This window comes from Carassius carassius, chromosome 5 (assembly GCF_963082965.1).
Source record: "Carassius carassius chromosome 5, fCarCar2.1, whole genome shotgun sequence".
NCBI lineage: Eukaryota > Metazoa > Chordata > Actinopteri > Cypriniformes > Cyprinidae > Carassius > Carassius carassius.
Genome location: NC_081759.1, coordinates 5,890,715 through 5,914,811, shown reverse-complemented (window position 1 = coordinate 5,914,811; position 24,097 = coordinate 5,890,715). Strand labels below are relative to the sequence as shown.

Here is a 24,097-nt window from a genome sequence, read left to right as displayed (position 1 = left end):
GCTTTTGAATGGTATAGTAGTGTATATTGTTATTGAAACTTCATAATAATTCACTTGATTATACATTTAGTCAGGAATTATAGTTTGGAAAAAGTCTAACTAGTAAAATGTTTACACGTTATGTGAAAACTAGTACAAGTATATACATAAATAAAAAGAGACTTACTCATGTTTATGATCTGAATAAAGTGCTTCATTCTTTTTCTTTTTTTCATGAGGAAATCCAAATCTCAAATCCTGAGGTAATCCTCATCACATCTTTTTGGGGTGAATTATGTCTTATTCCTCTCATCGCGAAGCAAACAGTAAAATAAAAAAACTTGAAGAACAGTCTCACTGCATTGTTTTCTGTTTTGGTGTGGTCGTATTAGATATAATGAAGGGAGACGTGAAAGACTGGACATTACATTGTTTTCATATGGATTACTTTATGACAGAATATTTGTTTTCGACAGCACTTGTTCATTTAAAAAGTAGACATATCAAGCTTTCTATAGATATATCTCTCATGTCTCTACTTTGAGTATTCACGGAGTTACAGTTCATTTTAATGAAGCATTTCTAAATGAAGATCAGCACAGACAAAGGCTCCAGACAGCACACCTCGTTTGTTATTTTTATTTTATGAGTGTACAAAGTTTTGTTGTTATTGTGTCTGTATTCAAAAAAAGTAGACCCTTTACAGATTCAATTGATGTATTGCTCTTATCTGTACAATCAAAACTGAAAGTGTAATTTAAGTTTATTTCGGGGTTATCAATAGTGAGGCCAGCTTCTGTTTTTATAATGAAATTGCTTCTATATTTCCAGTATGTTTATTTCTTAGAAGAGCTTCTTAGCATGAGCAGAATTACTTTGCTGATGTAAAAATAGCATTTGTCTTCGTTGTCTGAGCACTGAAGATATCATTGAAATAATGTACAAAAAACATTAATGAAGGGCTCTTTGCTTTGTACACTGAGGATTTTTAATGTGCAAGTGTGTACATTCATATTATGGAAGCATATGGGTAGCAATATTCAATTTGGGATGTAATATGCAAAATGACAATGCAATATGTAAAATGACAAGGCATTTCTGTATTTACATTTACATTTTCCAATACATTTGTGCAACGTTTGGTGCAAAATGAAAATGAAAATTAAATTACATAATTACATAATTTCATACACCAGTTTTAATATGTAAAATGAATACTAATCTTAACGCTTTATAAGTTGCAAAATTAAAATGAAAATGTATTACAGAAATGATTAGATATGTATAATATGTTCAAGCAAAAACTGTGGCAAAATTATAATTTAAATGCTATTTTTCTTAAATGCATTAACACTCACATTCAAGACACTTACGATTGCATTTTCATTCAGTGCCCCGCAATGAATGTAGCAAAATTCAATGTGGACATTGAAAATGCATTCCGAGCCGATCACGTCTCCGCCCCCTCCCGCCATGTCAATCACTGCGTGAACAAGGCGGGGCTTGCAGAAGGTCAAGAGACTCAAATCTCAAGAAGAGGATTCAAGTCAGAGAACATGGACAAGACAGTTGGCCCGTGTACGTTTTGATCATTTCGGTTTATGGCTTCAATACTTCATTCGCACTTGTGGGCGGAGCTGAAACGCTGCTTTCATCTGATTGGTCGAATCATTCCACCTTCAGCTCGGTCTTTTCATTCTTTCAGGCAGAATAAGAGCCACTGCGAGTGAAGCACTGTAATGTCTGAAACCACCGCTCACTGTTAATTAGCATAATATTTGAATCAGATGATGCTGGCCACATAATTCGTGCTGCTGAGACCTGCAAATTATTTCTAGGTTGTAGTATTGTATGAATATTGTCCCACTGATAAATACAGTGCAAATAGTTCTCTCTCTTTGGATAAAAGTGAAGTGGAAATAAAATTCAATAATAGACTGAACAGTTCCATGTCTGTAACATTTACCACTCTCATCTTTTAAGTCATAAGGCACTAGGTATGTGTGTGTGACATTAATAAATAATTGTAAAAATTAATATAGTTACATTTCTAAATAAAAATAGTAAAATTAGCTCTATGCTGCTCAGTGCTCCTGTAGCCTACCCCAGAGCGCCAGCCCGCGGATGTAGACGGTAATGTTTTCTCTTGGTTCTGGATAAATGCGACTTAATAGTCCAGTGCGACTTATATATGTTTTTTTCCTTGTCATGACGTATTTTTGGACTGATGCAACTTATACTGAAAAATACGGGTAACATTATTATTATTATTTATTATGAGCGTAATTGACACAGACTAGAACTTTAATGTTTCACCAAATTCAGCTCAGATCTTCAGACTTGTCTGACTCGTGTTGCTGTATAACTGGCCAGACTTACCTTCCCGAAAAATCCTATTTAATTTTATTTCATAAATTTAACTATATTTATTTCCACTTCACTGTTATCCAAGGAGACAGAACTATTCACACTGTTTTTATCAGTGGGACAATATTTATACAATACAGTATATACAACCTATAAATAATTTAACGGGGTCTCTTGCAGGTCTCAGCAGCACGAATTATGTGCCAAGCTACATCTGATTCAAATATTATGCTAATTAACAGTGAGCGGTGGTTTCAGACAATAAGTGCTTCACTCACACTGACTCTTATTCTGCCTGAAAGAATGAAAAGACCGAGCTGAAGGTGGAGCGATTCGACCAATCAGATGAAAGCAGCGTTTCAGCTCTGCCCACAAGTGCGAATGAAGTATTGAAGCCATAAACCGAAATGATCAAAACGTACACGGGCCAACTGTCTTGTCCATGTTCTCTCACTTAAATCCTCTTCTTGAGATTTGAGTCTCTGACCTTCTGCAAGCCCCGCCTTGTTCACGCAGTGATTGACATGGTGCGAGGGGGCGGAGACGTGATCGGCTCGGAATGCATTTTCAATGTGCACATTGAATTTTGCTACATTCATTGCGGGACATTGAATGAAAATGCAATCGTAAGTGTCTTGACTGTGAGTGTTAATGCATTTAAGAAAAATAGCATTTAAATGATAATTTTGCCACAGTTTTTGCTTGAACATGTTAGACATATCTAATCATTTCTGTAATACATTTTAATTTTAATTTTGCAACTTATAAAGCGTTAAAATTAGTATTCATTTTACATATTAAAACTGGTGTATGAAATGGCAAATGAAAATTATGTAATTTAATTTTCATTTTGCACCAAACATTGCACAAATGTATTGAAAAATGTAAATGTAAATACAGAAATGCATTGTCATTTTACATATTGCATTGTCATTTTGCATATTACATCCCAAATTGAATATTGCTACCCATATGCTTCCATATCATATAATTGAATAATTCCAGCTGCATTAAAAAGATACACATATTTGTACATTAGTGAAAAACAGTCTTTGAAGAATAGAAGTACAGTCTGTTTAATACATTGTGCTTAGGCTATATCTATATCATTTTTGAGCACTGTAAATTTGTGGAAAAGTGTGAACGATTGTCACCCATATGAACAACAGTATGACATTAAACAGATTGTCTTGTTTTTATTCACAGTAACTTAAATATGGTGTTTCCTATGTGTGGTAATGATAACATTTTGAGTAAAATAAGCGTTTTAAAGGTACAGCTTCTAGAAAACTAGAGTGACTTTTCAGTAGTAAAATTGAGAGTTTGTTAATCAACCTTCCACTGCAATGTTATTTATTTCTCCACTAAAGATTATGCTTTGTGCTTGATGGAGGTATGTGGTGGAAATTACATTTTAAACACATTTTTGACTAGTTTTTATGCGGGGCAAAATTCCAGCCATAATTTTATAATTTGTGTAAAAATTGCTGTGAATAAACATTAAAAAAGTAATTGTGACTTTTTGTCTCACAAATTAGACTTTTAGAGTCCTATCATACACCTGGTGCAATGCGATGCAAGGCGCAGCGCAAGTTTGTTTGCTAGTTTCAGTCCGGCGCCATTCGCTTTTTACCGTCCAGTGCCACTTCATTTAATTAGCAAATGCATTTGCTCTCATTTTTGCGCTCATAAGCGTGCTGGTCTAAAAAAGAGGTGTGTTCAGGCGCATTGCTGCACGAGCGCAACTGGCTCTTAAAGGGAATGGAAGATGAGACTCTGATTGGTTTATTGCACATTACACCCAAAAAACACCCATCACTCATTAAGAGAATAGTTTTATAGAATAGAGAAAACCTGTTTAGACCATGCGCCCGGGCTCGCCAACCATTTTTCCGTCGTTAAAATTCGCTTTACACTTTGCGTTTAGATCGTTAAAATAGGGCCCTTAATTTAAATTTTCTCAGAATTGCAAGAGAACAAAAGTCTAAACTGCGAGACAAAAAAAGTCACAGTTACAATTTAATATAAATGGAAAATTCCGACTTTTCTTTGAATTCTGAATTTATGTATCACAATATTTACTTTTTTATATCTGAATTCTGAGTTTTTTTTCTGTTTCTACCATGGAATAAAACATAGAAAATGTAACTGACCATTTTTATCTCATAATATGCATCTCACTATTTTGAGTTTGTCTCAGAATTGCGAGTTTATATCTCACAATTCTCAAAAAAAGTGTAAATTATCAGATATAAACTCACAATTATTTACATAAAAACTAAATTGTGAGTAAAAAAATATCCAAATTGTGAATTAAAAACTCATAATGACCTTTTTTATTATTTTCTTTTATCCTATAATGAAAACACGTTTCAGACGATACTAGATATCTAAAATATGATATTGTATAATGTATATTTTTTATACACAAAGATTGAAAGTCTGGGTCTGGAGCATGAGTAAAATAAGCGTCACATAATTAAAAGTTTAAACTTGTCTGTAAGTTTTGATAAAAATCAACCCCTGGGCCATTAAAGTGCACATAGTCGGAAAAACACTCATACATTTATGTTGTTTTTCCCCTCAAGATCATGATTCAGAAGTTGTCCGGCACCCCAGAACAAAGATCATATCAAAGCACTGATCTAATTTGGAACTCCCTGTTCATCCTGATCCACCTGAAAGAACTAGCCGAGCAGAATGCTGAGGTCACAATAGAGATACACTCACATCCATATTTGATATAAGCATCAGGCAATGCACACTGACAGAGGCAGTCATCAGGAATCTCAAGTGAATATATACTATAAGTGGATGCAATCAAAGGCAGACTGAGGCAGGTTATGAATGCAAGGCTCCTCATATATTTTCATACAGTATTTAAAGCTTTAAGAATAAGGCAGTGCAGATTATTGTGAGTGTGTGTGTACATGTGCATGTGTGCTTGTCTTCATATCTCATAATCATAAACAAATGGAGTATAATTGAGCGTAGACAATTTGATGAATGGCCTTTCGAACTAACATTGCTGTGGGAAGCAAATGCGATTATTGTCTTACAAGTCTCCATTTAGGTTTTATCAGATCTTGTCCATTTGAGTGATGACAGAAGACATCATATTTCAATTCTTCAAATTCTATTTAATTCATCTTCTTTTTGATTCAAATCTTTAAGGATTTATATTTTAAGTATTTATTTATTACATAGTGCTGTCAAGTGATCAATCACGATGAATCGCATCCAAAATAAAAGTTTTTGTTTATGTAATATATGTGTGTGTACTGTGTATACATATTTATTTTATAATAAAATATATTTTGAAAATAATTACGTGTATTTACATGTATATATATTTACTTCTATATTTCTATATTATTTAATATATAAATATATGTTTCTTAAATATATACATGCAGGTGTGTGTATTTATATATACATAATAAATATATACTACACACACACATATATTATGTAAACAATTTTTATTTTATTTTGGATGCTATTAATCGTTTGACAGCACTAATATAGTGTTTTTTTCTAATAAAATTATAATGAAGTCACTACCATTCATTCGTTTTTTTGAATGTTTTTGGAAGTCTCTCTTCTATTTGATTAAAAATACAGTAAGAAAGTCATATTGTTAAATTATTACAGTTTGAAATAACTCTAATTATTTTAATATATTTTGAAATGTAATTTAAAAATCTTCACAATGCTGAACACAGTTGTGTTGCAAATGATTCTTATGTAAACAGTGATAAAAAAAATTTTCAGGATGAATAGAAAAACAGTATTTATTTCAAATAGAAATATTTAGGAAATATCTTGTATAATTGTCTTTACTGTCACATTTGATCTATTTAATGCATTCTTAAAATAAAAATGAATAAAAGCTAAAAATAATAACAACAATATTAATTTCTTTTTAAAAAATCTGACACTAATGATTGTATAAATGTATTACAATATTTAAATATTTATATTTAAAACAACTTATTAAAAATGTTTCATTATAGAAAACCTCTTAACTATGGTAAAATCATATGTATGGCTTCTTTTATCTTGTTGCTTTTTTATAAGCACTTTAGCTCATCCAGGATTTCTAATACTTCTTTTATCCTCTTAATGAAACTGATTTTAAGGTTTATAATAGTTGTTTGATGTTTTAATTCTTTGTTTACAAGCGTTAATCCTGTATTCCTGTGTCTGACCCAATCACCTTTCTGTTCCAGATACTCTGTCTGTTCCTCGCTGGTCTCCTCAAATACCTCGCAGAGACCTCGGCAACTCCATAAAACACAGGTAAGTATTGTGCAGATGTGAATGTGTGGTAGTGGTTACAAAATGTCAAGCCAATTAACTCGTGTGGTTGTGGATCTCCAGTCATGCCTGCTCAAATCTGTTAACCCCAAATACCACCAATCCCAAGTCAAACAAAGAGCCAGCATTTGTACGTAGACCACGAAAAACTGTGCTTTTGTGATCAAAGTTAACAGGGTTTTTAATGAGAGGATAGTGTAGCTTAGCCATCAAAACATATGCAAAGTTCACCAAGGCTAATTTTCCTAGTACTTTAGATGTGGAAATCGACGTCTACATGTCATCATAGATGGACAACTGCCAGTTTCAAAACGCAAGCAGATAAACAGATCCAAAAAATTGAAACGCTCATATCAACTTCAAACTGGCTATGGTGATGTGAGCTGCGTACTAAAGCCAGCCTCCACTTTTATGAGACAGTATGGCTTCAATCTAATGAAGACACTTTGACACTGTCAGAGCCCATTAGTCATATTCTATTAACTGTCAGCTTCTGTTCATATCAGAGAAATAGATTGGCAAATGCACAGTGACCCTTCAGAGGAACTCTATTGCAGGAGATTTGAATGGCTCTTTCATTGTGGAGAACGGCAAATATGACTATGTGTAAACAAAAAGAGCTAGAGATAGAAGATGAAGAATAAATAGAGCACCTTCCATACAGTTCTACTAAACAATTGCTGATGTGTCCGTATGGCCTTTATCCTCTCATGTATTTATGCAGAAGTGCAGTTGAGCACAAAGGAGATATTAAAAGAGATACTTGGTTACAATTAAATTGCTCTAAATTGAGAATTACTGCCAAAGTGCCTATCTTTGGGCATACGCTGCACATATCTGTCTCGATGAAAAGGTTACTTGGCAAATGTGATCGCTGTTGTGACACATTCGCTCTTTCATCTGAAGAGTTTAGGAGTGGCTGTCAAAAGGTCAGAACCATCTGCTGATAATTTGACAATGAAGCGAAACAAACCCATATGGCCTCATGCATTTAATAAATGGATAAAATTAGAATGTTTTTTTCCTTGGAAAATGTCTCAAAAAGGCTCAATAATAAATCACACTACTTATTTGTGCTTGTGCAGGTTTTCCACGAAGTACTGGATGTCACAGACATGTATCGTGTGTGGGAAAGGAATGCTGTTCGGCTTAAAATGCAAAAACTGCAAGTAAGGGCTAAAACTTTCATATGGAAACCCATTTCTGCCACATAAGAAAACTGCGGTTTTATAAATGATAATATGACATGAAAAGTGAAATTATGAGATACTAAGTCATAATTTTGAAAGAAAAAGTTTAAATGATAATATGAAGCAGATATAAAAAAGTTTAAATTATGACAAAAAGATGTTGAAATAATTATGTAGTCAGAATTATGAGATACAAAGTTTTTGACAAAAAAACATGACAAACAACTACAGTATGTCAAAAGGTTGAAATGATTATGTTGTCATAATTATTATAATATATTGTTTAAATTAAAAGATACTAAGTCATAATTGAGATAAGAAGTTAAATATATAATGTAAAACCATTATAACAAAAAGTTGAAATTATGACAAAAAGGGTTATGACAAGAAGTTGAGCTATAATATAGTCATAATTATGAGATAACATATTAAAATCAAGAGGTACTAAGTATGATATAAAAGTTACAATTATTTTATAAAACAATTATAACAGTTGAAATTATGACAAAAAGTTAAAATGTTTATGTAGTCATAATTATGAGATAAAATGTAGAAATTATAAGATACTAAGTCATAATTATGAAATAAAAAGTTTAAATTATGACAATTATGAAAAAAGTTTGAAATGATTATGTAGTCATAATTCTGAGATTAAAAAGTTGAGAATATAATATAAACCAATTATAAAAAAGTTAAAATTATGACAAAATTTTTAAATAATCGTGCAGTCATAATTATGAGATAAAACATTGAAATTATCAGAAACAAAGACATAATTATGAGATAAAAAGCTGAAATTATATGGTGCTAATAAAAAAGTTGAAATTATGACACAAAATAACTATATAGTAAGTTATAATTATATAAAAGTTAAAATGAAATATGAAATAATGTTTACATTTATGATACAAGAACAATTATGAGAAAAAGTCAAACAGTTCAAACAAAACAACAGAGAAAAAGTCTAAATTATGAGATGAAAGACTAAATTACTGCATGAGATAAATAATAACTAGGGCAAAAAACTTTGATATATAATACATAAAATAATACATAATCATGTATATAAAGAACTTTTAGCAATCATTGTGATGCGTTTTGCATCAACAAACACCACTTAAGTTTCTTTAAAGATCAAAAGATCATCTTTATTTTTGTAATTCTGTCTGATGCTGAAATTACAGGCTGAATCACAGCATGTACTGTAAATGTCAAATGTTAAATACACACTCCACTATCTGTGATCATTTCTTTAACCATCTCTTATAACAACTCAAATCTCTGAAAATGAAAATTCCTAACATTTCAGCTTTGTAAAGATGTGATTTGATGTTTTTGTTTGCATCACAGCCTCTTTAGAATTCAGTGCTAGACACTTAATGCCTGCAGTAGTGTCTGAACTTTCAAATTGAGCATAATTACCATTATCATTAAAAGATTATTTGAATAAATTACCTGCCTAATAGCTTCCACTCTACCACCCTTGACTATGGCATCTTGTTACTAAGATACTTGCTGGCTTTTGACACCCTCAAAATAATGGCTGCATATTAAGTGTTCGTTTTGAATATTAAATTATTTACTTTTACAAGAGCAAACTAATAAACATTTCTGTCATGCTTTCTTTTGTCAGATTGAAGTGCCACAACAAATGCACCAAAGAAGCACCACCCTGTCTTGTACTCATATACCACAGAGGAGGTAGGGACACATTAAGAGGTATTTCAACTTTTATGGTTTCTCTCTCTCTTTTTTTTTATTCCATGAAAGTACTACACAAGGCAGCTTATTAATTATGGTTCAAATATGATTTCTGACACAGCAGTGTTCTTATACATAGCATTTTTTCAACCTTATAATTCCTTTATATTCAATTGAACATATTTACAGTACATGCTTTATCTTATTCATAAAACATTGTGTTTTGAAAATTGGTTTTTCCGAACAAGAGAATGTGTTTAAAGGGAAATGAATGTATTTTTTTTAAACTGTCATTGTTAGTGGCTTCACATCTGCTTTGCATAAATGTACTAAACAGTTTGTCTTGTTCTTTGTTAAGCATTATAATCTTTAGTCTGCACTCATCTTATCCTTGATTTCTTTTTCTGTTTTCACCACTTCATCTTTCCTTCATTTCTCATATTGCAGATCAAGTAACATCTCAAGGTAAGGGAGCAGGTTCATGCTCCTCAAACACAGTATTATCTATTTCATACATTACATCTTTCCCTGGAATGGTTTGATATGTCATATGAAAATAAATGTATACAACCATTCAAAGGTTTTATAATGAATTTATAATGCTGATGCAATGCTGCAATTTTCATGATAATATTTCTCCAGTCTTCAGTTTCACATGATCCCTAAGAAATCATTCTAATATGTAGATTTGCTGCTCAAGCATTTCCTGTTATTAATGTTGAAAACAGTTATGCTTAAAATTTGTAAAAAAAAAATACTTTTTTCAAGACTGTGATAAATGAAAAAAGTTCAAGTTCAAGTTTTTTTACATTTTAAATGTCTTGGCTGTCACTTTTCAACAATTTTATGTGGCCTGACTGAATTAAAATAATTATTAAAAAAAAACAATAATAATAATAATAATAATAAAAAAACACTGATCCCAGTCTTTTGAACTGTTGTGTATGGTATATTACAAAAAGTATTATGTAGGATAAATGTCTAGCCAATTTTATTAGGTTGATTTAATGTGAAGCACTTTCAGAATTGGTCTGATAGGAAATTATACTAGCTTTAGGAAATTATATGTATTGAGTTGTGATAAATTACTACTTGCAAATTGAATTTAACGCTTTTATGCATATGAAATACACAAAGATTTGTTTTTCTTTGCTGGAAAAGTGAACAATGATATTCTACACAACCTAGTCGTTGCTGTCGAATTTGTCATATATGAGATATTTGTGATATATACTGTACATAATATATGGTTTAGTGGCTCCTCCATTAAAATGCGACAAGACTTTTCCGAGTTTTTCTGTTACCGTGACAACTGCCTCCTGTTACCGTGGATACTATGCTGTTTCTCTCGCTCTCTCTCTCAGCTCGTCAGCTCGTCAGGACCGAGTCGGTACCATGTGACATAAACAACCCCCTCAGGTACTCAGACCTCCACATTAGCCAGACTCTCCCCAAGACCAACAAAATCAACAAGGTAAGATTAGTTACCTTCCATTACGTCTGAACAAACACAACTCAAACCTGTTACATCCCTCCATGGTCAACATTATTACTATCTCAGGCAGATTGGCATTACAAATCCTTCTTGTAAACTTTACAAGAACTTGTTTGCTTTCACTTTTTATTCAAACATCTTGGCATGAAAAGCTATTTTTTTTATTTTTTTTTTGCAGACCAACATTAAACAGCCTTCCTGTAATTTTTGCCACTCGTGGTTTTCTTATATGTTTATTGGAAACCAATGCACGACAGGATGAGTATGACATTTTTAACACGCCATGTCAAGTCTACTTTTAAAAATCATGTCTGGGAATCCTTACATTCAATTCCATTCCACTGTGCTACATCTAGCTGTTTTTAAATGCAAAAACACGTTCTGTGTGTGTGAGTGAGCACGCATTTCATGATGGCATAAACTCTGCTAGAACTCGTGTGAATGGACCTGACTTCATAAATCCACTAAAAATCCCCTTTAGACCACTTGGTTAGATGTAACTAAAAAAAGGATTTGCTGTTACAATGTGTTTGATAATTAGTCTCCAATCTATCTATCAACGGTGTGAATTTGTTGAATAATTGTGACCTTGAATAAAGTACCATAAGTAAAAAATCTGGTTACTTATTATGTGTTATAATATGTTTATTGAAATAAAAAGAAATATAAAAACTAGCTAGTTGCCAACATTTCTCATTTTAATTTAGTTTAACTTGATATGCTAAAATAATAAAATTAAAACAGACATAAAATATCATAAAACATAAAATTGACATAAAAGAAAAGTGATTAATATACAACTCAAAAATGTATAATAAATGGTCTGACTTGTAAAAATTGTATTAATGTATAGAAGTCTTTGATATTTTAATTTAATTTATGTTTTTTTATTTTTATTTTATTTTTTATTTTTTTTAGTTTGGTAGTTCTGTATGTTGTTTCAGAGTTGGCATCATCTGAGGTCCTCTGAGGGGTTTGCATCATCTCTTCTCAGGTGTTCTGGATCCAGACTGAAGCGTGTAAATCCTAGTTGTCACTGGATGTCAATCCCATGGCAAAAACAGAGAAACAAATAGAGACATAATTAGCATAGCTGCTGTTTCAACCAAGTAAAATGTATTTGTTTGACCCAAGCTAAATAATAGTAGTGTGCATTTGATCAGATATAACTGCATACCAAGATTATGACAAGCATTATTTGAATGCTTGGTCAAAAAGAGGGTGTCTGAACCCTGAATGTTATCAGGAAGGCTATTCCAGAGTTTGGGAGCCAAATGCGAAAAAGCTCTACCTCTTTTAGTGGACTTCGCTATCCTAGGTACTACCAAAAGTCTAGAGTTTTGTGACCTTAGGGAGTGTGATGGATTGTAGCATGGTAGAAGACCAGTTAAGTACGCACGAGCTAAACCATTAAAGGGCTTGTAGGTGAGTAATACTATTTTGTAACTGATATGGAACTTAATAGGTAGCTAGTGCAGAGACTGTAAATTGGAGTAGTATGATCACATTTTCTTGACCTGGAAAGGACTCTAGCCACTGCATTTTGGACTACCTGTAGCTTGTTTATTGAAGATGCAGGACAACCAGCTAGCAGTGCTTTACAGTAGTCCAGTCTAAAGGTCATGAATGAATGAACTAGCTTTTCTGCATCAGAAACAAGTAACATGTTTCGTAGCTTGGCAGTGTTTCTAAGTGTTTCTAAGATGTTTCTTTTACATTTTTAACACACTCTGTTAGTTTAGATAATTTAGAAGTTTCATATATCTCATTGAGATGTATAGTTGAGTTTCATCAGCATAACAATGGAAACTAATCCCGTATTTTCTAATAATATTACCATGTATATTGAAAATAGCAGAGGACCTAGGACAGATCCTTGTGGCACTCCATATTTTACTGGTGATAATTGAGATGACTCCCTATTTAAATAAACAAAGTGGTAATGATCTGACTGGTAGGATCTAAACGATCTTAAAGCCTGCCCTTAAATACCTGTATAATTTTGTAATCAATCTATGAGTATGTCATGATCTATAGCGTTGAAAGCAGCACTAAGAAATTCTTCATAGAGATCATTTTTTTGCAAGAAGGAGCAGACATAACTTTTTCCATAATTTTAGACATAAATGGAAGATTTGAAATGGGTCTTTAATTTTCTAGTTCACTAGGGACTAGTTGTCTGGTTATTTGTTAATCTAGCCACTGTGCTAAATAAAAACCTTGAATTGTTTTAGTTATTTTCTATGAGTTTGTGGATATGCTTGGCCCTGGCAGTTTTTAGGCACTGTCTATAGCTGGACATACTTTCCACACAATTCTAAAAACTTCCAAGTTAGTTTTTCTCCATATGCGCTCAAGACTACAAGTTTCTTTCTTGAGAGAGTGGGTATTACCGTTGTACCATCCATGGTTTGGTTTCAGTTGGTTTTATATTGCATTATATTTGATAACTTTTGTTTTCCCCAAAACATCAGACTCAATTTGTGACACTTGAGCAGCAAAAATAGAAGTCAAAAAGCCTTTTAATCACTGGCAGAGAATAGAGTGACTTTTTTTGGCTTTCTGTTGTCTTCTCAAATACAAATACATCATGCTTTATGACAACATTGCTGGCTAATGATATGCTCCTCTTTCTAACACAAAGTTTTCAAACGTAGCACGGCTGTCCAGTTTTCAGCCCATGGGAGGTCAGGTCTACAGCCGTCTCAACCCTGGTTTTTGATTAATCTTTAACTGACCGTGAGAATGAAGTGGGTTTACTGGTGAGCAGAGAGTAGGGAGTGTTTTTGAGTGTTACCAAAAGTCTGTCTGTCTCTGCTTCAGGACCATATCCCTGTGCCGTATCAGCCCGACTCCAGCAGTAACCCCTCCTCCACCACCTCCTCCACCCCGTCGTCTCCTGCTCCCCCTCTGCCGCCCAGCGCGACACCCCCATCTCCTCTGCACCCTTCCCCACAGAGCTCCAGACAGCAGAAACAGTCCAGCCTTACAGGTACCGACCCAAAACATATGGTTATACTTTGTTGTTAACTCTGTAAACGTGTGCCTAATTTAATGATCACACAGAATCTTTTCCACAGAATTTAAAATAATAATTGCTTAATGCTCTTGGCCCAGAGATATTTTATTTGTTTTGCTAAAAATGCTTGTTAATTTTATCACATTGGACTAACATCTACTGATTTGCTCAAACATGGTATCTTCACATACACAAAAATGATAATTATTACACCTTATAACGCAATTTGCTTATAAATCTCTTTTTTTGAGCTGTATTATTACCAAATATTAGATTTAATCCTTTTATCACATTTTCTTCCTATTAGCTTGTTTTTTATTCTTTTTATTTTTAAATAGAGCTTAGTTTTTGAGTGAATTTTTCTTTTTTTTTAATTAGTTTTAAAATAGTGCACATACAATAGGCTCAGATTGATTAGGCCTATGTTCAGTAAGTCTAAAAAAAAAAAAAAAAACCCTGTGCTAATTTAAAGAAAATGACTTAACAAAAAGACTGAATTCAAGATTTGGTGATAATATTCTGTAGCATAATGAGAGATTTGTAAACAATTTTAAAAAGTTAAGCATTTTTGACATTTTTTTTATTTTCAGCACTGCACATGGAATAAATACAAAGCGTAAGTTTATAATTTTTGTAGGTTAATAAAACAGTTTAATTTGAAAATATCTAAATGCATTTGAGTGTATTTTAGACTCTCTTTGTAAATGGCTGAGCTTCAGGTAAAAAAATAAATAAAAATGGAAATAATGATTTGTATAATAACAGGGATGATTTATATTATATATAAGGACTTTATAAAGTATAAATTGGTCCATTTTAGTGCTGTACTCTAATGATCTTTATTTGTGTCATATACAGTACAGTCAATATCTATTTTGTTATAGTATTTCTGCCTTTTTGGAAAAAATAAACAAAACACTTTTTCTACCATTGGCCAACTGGTCTCAAAACTACAAAAAAAACGATTCTGCAAATGTATTATTATAGTGTATGTAACCTTTGTGATGTAACAGCATGATAATGTAGATATAATTCAAATTATTATAATGTTAATTGATACAAGCAGGCTACGTTGCATCATCACATCATATTTAAAGTAAAAGAATATAAAATAGACTTTGATATTTAGTATTAAACATACATAGTACAGTACATTGATGTATTATATCAGTTTTAATGAGTTATTTAGCATAATCTACACCACTATATATATATATATATATATATATATATATATATATATATATATATATATATATGCTGTATATACTAAGCCATATAAAGCAATCCTTTCTATGGGAGAGAAAATGCTTATTGTGCAATTTAGCTCATATTTTGGGCTTAAATGAATAATACATTAGGCTACATATTTTTAATACATATATAATATAGCATATTTGGTCTTTTTTTTATCATCTCCATGAAGCTGCGTTAAACGTTTTATGAACTGCAAGCTGTAAAGTAAACAGGACGAGGTTATCCGAACTCAACTGGTTTTGTGAGAGAACGCAAATATCTTTGCGAAAGAATGCAAAAGTTTTGCGAGAGAATTTTTTTTTTTACTAAGGTTTGTGTCTCAGGTAATTTATGTCTTTGTTGACTACTTAAATAGCCTTTTAAGTTGACATCCACCCACCACCCCCCTCCCCACCCCTTATACATCCAGAATACCCATTGCACGACTATGGACACATTTACAAATCACCATAAAATCTTACTTATTGACCTAAAATTGGAAAAGTATATATATTTTTGGTGTTTTATTTGTTTTATAATATTTCTAAGTATAGATTTTTGTAATCTATAACATTTGAAAAGAAAAACTATTTATTTTATCAAGGATAGTAACACGAGTTATCTTTGGGGTCAATTTGACCCCGGGAAAAACAAACACAATTTCAAACATTTTGAAGGATTTTATTTTAAACATTTAAATATTTATATTTAAACAGAACATCATCACAATCAAAACATCAGCAAGGAACACATAACAGTCCTTTTTTGTTATCAAGGATTGCAACATACATAATGTGTGGGGTCAATTTGACCCCAAGAAAAACATCCTAGGTTACGTATGTAACCATGGTTCCCCGAAGGGAATGAGACGCTGCGTTCGAAACGCTATGGGAACGCCCTTCAGCATGATCAGCTCTGAATAGTATGTGAAATCAGTCTCATGAATGGGCGTGACGTCATAGGCGGGTGACGTAGCGACCAGGAAGCTATAAAAGAACGTAAGGTGGAACGAGCGTAAGCTTCTAGGAATGAAACAAACTCTGGCAGGGATGACGGAAGTATGACTTTGAGCCATAAAAGAGCACAAATAAGGCAAGAGAAAGAAAATCTGATGAATGTGAGGGGTGTGGACCGTCCAGCTGCATTGCAGATGTCCTGTATAGACACACCTGACAAGAAGGCCTTGGAGGCTGCCATAATTCGGTTCAAGTGACTCTTGACTCTCAATGGTGTGGGGAGATCAGAAAACTCAAGATTTTAGGATAGCATCCTGATCAACCACTTCTTCTGGCCGGAGGCCTCAGCCTCAGTGCACCGCAGAGGAAACATGTAACCAGAGGGTGTCTGCCCACTGAATGGCCACCAAGAGGGGCACGGTAGACTGTAATGGTCATCACGTAGACCCTCAGGGTGGAGTGGGTCAAACCTGCAGAGAGAAGGCCCTGCAGGAACTCCAGAACTGTCCCAACTGGGCAAATAACTGGGTTGTGCTGGCAGTCTTCGCACCAGGAGGTGAAAGGTTTCCACCTCAAGGTGTACAGTTTCCTCATGGAGGGAGTTCTGGATTGAAGGATGATCTCAGCAACCTCGGTTGAGAGACCAAAAGCTACAAGATGTGCCCCCTCAGGGGCATATTGCATTTTGCCCTTCCAGTGTCAGCATTCCAAAGGCTGTTGCTGTTGCTGTTGCTTATCCTTTTGCCTTGTAGACTCCTGTCAAAATGAGCAACCCAATGTAGGCTTTCAAGTCAGTTACATCAAAGTCTTTCCAACCATCCCTATAAACACACCTACCCTCTAAGTTTGTCATTTCAAGTACATTCTTTTCAATTGATGGTGTGATGAAAAGATGAAATGCTGATTTTATATCTTGGACATGGCTGACAGCATATCTAGTGGGCCCTGGAACCATTTTGATGACATTAGCAGCACTAAGTCTACCCTCTTGTTCAGGTGGTGAGCAGGACCATGATAACTTTTCATTTTTGGAAGGTAATGGGTTTGTGGGTGGTTGAGAGACAACAGGAGGGTCAACAATAGGAGTCTCATTCTCATCTGAGGAGGATGCCTCATAATCAGGGTCCTCAATATTATCATCGGTCTCAGACACATTCTCCTCTATGTCACTTTCATTGTCAAAAACCTGTGACAAAATCTCATTGACAGAAAATCTTTGCTTAGATGTCATTTTCAAATGAGAGAGATGGAGAACATAGAGAGCACACAGAAATGGTTTAGAATGCTTCTGTTTATGCTTTTATAATGTTTGCTCCTCCCCTTTGTTTGGTAAACCATGAAAATTAGGTTTTCCCCTCCCCATGGCACAGGAAATATCAAAGTTCTCGCAAAATGATGTTTTCCCCTCCCCTACGGCACGGGAACATCAAAGTTATCATGAGAATTATGTCCAATGTCATGTGAACTACTTCAGATACGGTTATGTTAGGTTAGAGCCCTAAAAAAGAGGGAAGTTTTTTTTATATAATATTGAATATGTAAAATTATAATGAACATTATATAATTATAACATGTTATAGTGACCTCAATAAAACAATCAAAACAAATGTGTGTGAATTTTTTATATTTCTTATGTTTTATACAGCTAAAAGAGCCTGGGGTCAAATTGACCCCAAGGAACACCGATGCTACAAAATGTGTACAGGACATTTAAAAAATACCTGCAGGTTAATTTTATGTTTACAGAGTTGTTCCCATTAAATTAGGAAAATTCATTTTTCTCCACCTTCAATACCACGACTTAGGTGCCCTTGAGCAAGGCATCGAACCCCCAACTGCTCCCCGGGCGCCGCAGCATAAATGGCTGCCCACTGCTCCGGGTGTGTGCTCACAGTGTGTGTGTGTGTGTTCACTGCTCTGTGTGTGTGCATTTCGGATGGGTTAAATGCAGAGCACAAATTCTGAGTATGGGTCACCATACTTGGCTGAATGTCACGTCACTTTCACTTTCACTTTCACTTTCATTAAATCTGAAGAAAAAACTAAATTTTAATAATGTATTTACAGACGTTAAATATTGAATGGGGTCAAATTGACCCCAAAGTTAATAGGAGGGTTTTAAATCATTGCACTTGTGCCATTTTAATTTCCTAGTGCATTTGCAGTCATTCAAATTATGGTCTGGAGTTCTGTTTGGAATGCAAGGTGTAGCGCAAGTGTTTTTGCTAGTTTCAGCCCAACGCAGTTCTCCGTTTCCAGTCCTGCACCACATTGTTTAAACAGCAAATGCATTTGCACCCATTTGTGCGCCCATGGGCGTGTTGGTCTAAAAAAGAGGTGTGTTCAGGTGCATTGTTGGCACGTTGCTATTTTGAGGAACTGAATTCAGACCAACTCAAACCTGGACCAAAGTCTAAAGTCAATGGCGCAATATTTTTTTTTTTTGTTATTTAAAGACCGCGTTAGTAGAAAATGCGGCTCTAGGTGGGTCCACAACGCACATTCACTTTGCTTATTACACACAGAGATGGGCAGCCAAACGGGCAAAATATAAAAAATGAAAGGATTACAGTGTAAAAGAACATTATTGTGTAGGCTACAAAAATATAAAAATGTATACATGTCATAATGGCTATTCATTGTGTGTACCACAATTAGCCTACATATCTGCCCATGCATAAGCAGATCCGTTCGCTCTCTGGAGACATGTTCATTCTATGTTCGCCTTAAAATTCCATCGTTTAAATAGCGAATCTGCCATGGTGCGAGTGTAAAAAAGGCAATGGGAGATGAGACTGTGATTAGTTTTCTGAATGTTATGCCCAAAAACTAACCCATTACTCATTAAGAGAATAGGAACAACCCTTTTAGACCACCTGCCTGGAGTGCTGACCGTTTTTCCCGTCGTTATACTAGCAAAGGTGGATTTGGAAACGCCCTAAGTGCACCTGCGCCATGCGCTTTAGACCATGCGCATAGATCATTAAAATAGGGTGTGAAGAATGAGCCAAAGAACATCCTGTTGAAGAAAATTTTTGTTCACATTACATCCTAAATTTGATAAGTGATAACAGTGCAGAAATCAAAATGTTTGAATATTTAAACATTAAACATTTAAATCACAACACTTCTTTGTTTTACATTTCTCTAAATCATAATATGTTCTGTTTATTTCTCTTTATTTGATTTATTTATTAAATGTTGAATCTCAGATTTTCAGTGTAGTTTCAGACTTTTGGACCCTTCTGTATTCTATAAGTCACTATTTCTATGGCAAATGTATCTTTGTGATGGATTTTGCAGAACAATAACACAGACCAATAAGCATCTGGGGGTGTGTTGAATTTTATTGAATTTTGTCTGCTTCTCTCCTGTGCTTTTCTCAGCATCTCATTTCTACAAATACAAGCAGGAGTTCATCTTTCCTGGTAAGTGTATCATAATTGGTCATTACCCCTACCCATAATGCAGTACGACATGCAGAGGCGAACTTTTTTGATGTAATTTTTTATGCCGTCTTTTCTTTGAGGTGCAACAAACCCCCTCCCTCTCCCTCTGGCTTTCTTTGCTCTTCTTCTTGACGCCTCTTAACCAGCAATGCTGTATTCTCTAATGATGGTTCTTTTAAAGACGAGGTCGCCTGCGCCTCGCTGACAAATAAAGGCTGATAAGTGCCTGTATTCTGTGGGAGGCACTCAGCTCGCTGCATGTTTTTGATGAACGTGTGGAGGGAGGAAAGCCATGTTGTGTTGGTAGCCTAATAGTTTAAAATAAAAGCTATCGATGCAAAGTTTGCCGGTTTATTCCAATGAAGAGGTGAACTGCTGAGATCAGTCACATTTGTACTTTACAGAAGGGAGCACACGGCCAGTTTCGTCTATTAGGTAAAACTATTTGTTTATGTTTTAATGTAAAGTTTTTGTTAAATGAGAATCATCTTTCTTAACAATAGAGTATTTTTGTAGTATGTAAGGGATAGTTGCTGACAGTGCAGTATGTTGCTTGCTTACAAAAATAAGTTAATGGACGCTCAATGTTTTTTGGAATGTTTATATCATGCATCAAATATTTCCTACAGCTATGTAGGAAATCTGTTGCCTGTAACAGCAGTAAAAAATATATACAGTACAGACCAAAAGTTTGGACACACCTTCTCATTCAAAGAGTTTTCTTTATTTTCATGACTATGAAAATTGAAGATTCACACTGAAGGCATCAAAATTATGAATTAACACATGTGGAATTATATACATAACAAAGAAGTGTGAAACAACTGAAAATATGTCATATTCTAGGTTCTTCAAAGTAGCCACCTTTTGCCTTGATTACTGCTTTGCACACTCTTTGCATTCTCTTGATGAGCTTCAAGAGGTAGTCACCTGAAATGGTCTTCCAACAGTCTTGAAGGAGTTCCCAGAGAGATGCTTAGCACTTGTTGGCCCTTTTGCCTTCTGTCTGCGGTCCAGCTCACCCCTAAACCATCTCGATTGGGTTCAGGTCCGGTGACTGTGGAGGCCAGGTCATCTGGCGCAGCACCCCATTACTCTCCTTCTTGGTCAAATAGCCCTTGATCCCTTCAGTGTGACTCTACAATTTTCATAGTCATGAAAATAAAGAAAACTCTCTGAATGAGAAGGTGTGTCCAAACTTTTGGTCTGTACTGTATATATATATATATATATATATATATATATATATATATATATATATATATATATATATGTATGTATGTATCTCACAGCATGTACAGTGCTCACTACTGTTCAAAAGCTCAGTAGGAGGTCAGTTAGATTTTAAGATAAAAATACAGTAAAATTGGTAATCTTGAGATATATTATTAACTTTTTCTAATATCTAATCGAATTTATTCCTGTGATACAAAGCTGAATTTTGTGTATCATTACTTCAGTTTTCAATCTCACATGATCCTTCAGAAATCATTCTAATATGGTGATTTGGCACTGAAGTAACATTTCTTATTATATATTAATATTTTTTGTGGCAACTGTGATTTTTTTTCAGGGACATTTTTTTTTGTGTGTGTGTAAACAGCTTCTGTTTTGGTGTGAATCAGAGTTGTTGTTCTCAGCAGTACTCCTGCATGTTGTAATGAACTATAAAATACACTCTTACAAATTTTGTCATTTTCTCTCTCATCTCTTCCTTGCGACTTACTGTTTCACTTTCTCTTTGTAGATGTGGCCCCCGAGGTTCCCACCAGGGCCCCTCAAGTCATTCTACACCCTGTTCTGTCTGAAACTGGGTAAGTATGTGCTAGTTTATGTGTATGTGAGTTTATGTTGTTTTGACATTTTAGAATGCATTTAAACATGATGACATCAGTCTGTCTATGTAGAGTTCACTGTGTTTGGAACTAAAGTGCAAATGCATGTAGATCATTATTTATCAGTTACAAAATCAATTATGTAAGTTTTGATTATGCATTGATCAGAACTAGGACTAAAGATTTGATCACTAACAAATCAAAAGTAGCCTGTATAAGTAAGCCCATGAGCTAAAACTAGCTAAAAAGCTTGGTTTTATTTAACTTAATAATGTTCTCTGAAGGTCAAATGTCAATCAGCATCTGTCTATTCTGAATACAAAAAATAGTGGCATAAAATATAGTTATGATGAGGTCAAATGCTGTAAAATGTGCAATTATCTCCTTTGTGTCACTTATAATGACATGTCAAGACCACTTAACGTTGTTTATTAATATAAAAATGTGTCTGAAATGTCATGTTCTGTCCTGTACTACAGTATGTGTGTTTGTGTGCGTATTTAGAGCGATGCCCAGTGAAAGGCCACAGACATGTCATTGCCAAGGCTTTGGTCTATTTATGGCAGATATGAGCATTTTAGATTACAGAATTATTAGAGCAAAAATATTTGTGGTGCAACCACAATGACAACTGTAGAGTAAAATTGTTAACAGGCATGTATGCATAAATGGACTGATAGCTCTTCCAGCCCTGTCCTTGCATATTTTTCAACCAAAATAAGGGTCAGAGTGTATTAACAAACACATTTCTTATCACAGACATGCAATAGCGTGTCAGGTTCAATTTTAGACACTTTATTTTACTTTATTTTATTAAGAGCAGAGATTGTCAGAACAGCTTTTGTTCAAGCTAAAATATGAAGATGAACAATAATTTTTGTGTGTGATCCTATCAGAAGGCATAAAGTAAACAAAGGATTCAAATTAGATTGTAGGTCCTTGAAAATTAAACTTCACTTCATTCTGCTGAGGTAAATGACCCTCCCTGAGCAAACACGTTTTCTGTTTCCCTTCTCACAGTACCAAAGTGAGTCCTTTGCTACAAATTGAGGTTGAGCCAACATCTGATGTGAGTCATCCTGCTTCTATCGCAAATGTGCACCATCATGTGTTAAAAGCTGAACACATGCTGGTGTGTTCTATCCGTCCATCCATCCATCATCCATCCATCCATCCATTCATCCATCCATCCGTTCATCCATCCGTCCATTCATCCATCCATCCATCCATCCATCTATCCGTCCATCCATCCATCCGTCCATCCATCCATCCATCCATCCATCCATCCTTCCGTCCATCCATCATCCGTCCATCCATCCATCCATCCATCCATCCATCCATCCGCTGTTCTACAGTTATATTTATCGTTCTATCTGTCTTTCAGAATGAGGAAGGCAATGATGAGGCCGAGGGCTCAGCGGACGAGTTCGAGGAGATGAATCTCTCCCTCCTGTCTGCACGGAACTTCCCACGCAAGGCCAGCCAGACCAGCATCTTCCTGCAGGAGTGGGACATTCCCATGGAGCAGCTGGAGATGGGAGAGCTGATCGGGAAAGGCCGCTTTGGACAGGTCTACCATGGACGCTGGCATGGAGAAGTGGCAATACGGCTAATTGACATCGAAAGAGACAATGAAGAACAGCTGAAAGCGTTTAAAAGAGAGGTGATGGCATACAGGAACACACGGCATGAGAACGTGGTCCTGTTCATGGGAGCGTGTATGAGACCCCCTCATCTGGCCATCATCACCAGGCAAGCTTGAACAACGCTGAATGTGTACTTCATGACTGTATTTTAAAGTTGACCCACTTTTCCTGATCTTCTCTAATCAGCATGACCTCATATCTTGCATTAGTGGCTGCTTTCAGCCTAATTTAAAACGACATGTCTTTGACCAGAAATGTAATCGTAAGTGGCTGAATCTTTTTCACTTCTCAGAAGCCATAAACAGAGAGGTTTGTAAATATGGCCAGTATTATTTCCTTCCTCCTGCCACACACATTGGTGCTTCCTGTTTGTTTGTCTGCAAAAAAAGATGCTGTGCTGCATGGCCACGGCCAATAAAAGATTTCAACAGAGGCTCTAACTTTTAGTTTCCTATTCTAGAATATAAGTGTTTAGTTTCTTGGATCTAATAAAGTATTATTAAATAATACATTACTTACACATCTTAGTGTTTAACTGTTCATTTTATAATATAATATTTATTTTTGATTATGATATTTTTAATTATATTATTATATAATAAAAATATAATTTTGTTTTATATAATGATGTAATTTAATTCATAGAGTATAGTAATATAGTTTATATAATTATATAATGATGCATCCTTGCTGAATTATATTAATTATATTATTATATATATATATATATATATATATATATATATATATATATATATATATATATATATATATATATATATATATATATATATATATATATATATATATATATATATATATAGATCATTTTGTAATTTGTTTTTTTTTTTACATAAGATTCATTTTTGCATATTTGCGATAGGACAGTATGGTGATAGGAAGC

At 34.3% G+C, this 24,097-nt stretch overlaps 1 protein-coding gene across 2 annotated transcripts in view; it reads left to right on the top strand.

Annotated features, from left to right (window-relative positions):
• ksr2 (kinase suppressor of ras 2) overlaps positions 1–24,097 on the top strand; it is a 101,390-nt gene that overhangs the window by 62,951 nt on the left and 14,342 nt on the right. The window contains exons 7-16 of one of the 2 annotated variants that reach the window (XM_059549574.1): positions 6,579–6,648; positions 7,752–7,835; positions 9,490–9,557; positions 10,005–10,022; positions 10,922–11,031; positions 13,876–14,044; positions 19,650–19,691; positions 21,460–21,526; positions 22,568–22,616; positions 22,932–23,299. In XM_059549574.1, coding sequence (XP_059405557.1) covers positions 6,579–6,648; positions 7,752–7,835; positions 9,490–9,557; positions 10,005–10,022; positions 10,922–11,031; positions 13,876–14,044; positions 19,650–19,691; positions 21,460–21,526; positions 22,568–22,616; positions 22,932–23,299 — 1,045 coding nt within the window. Of the gene's footprint in view, positions 1–6,578; positions 6,649–7,751; positions 7,836–9,489; positions 9,576–10,004; positions 10,023–10,921; positions 11,032–13,875; positions 14,045–19,649; positions 19,692–21,459; positions 21,527–22,567; positions 22,617–22,931; positions 23,300–24,097 lie in introns of both variants that reach the window. The other variant, XM_059549573.1, reaches the window with a different exon arrangement.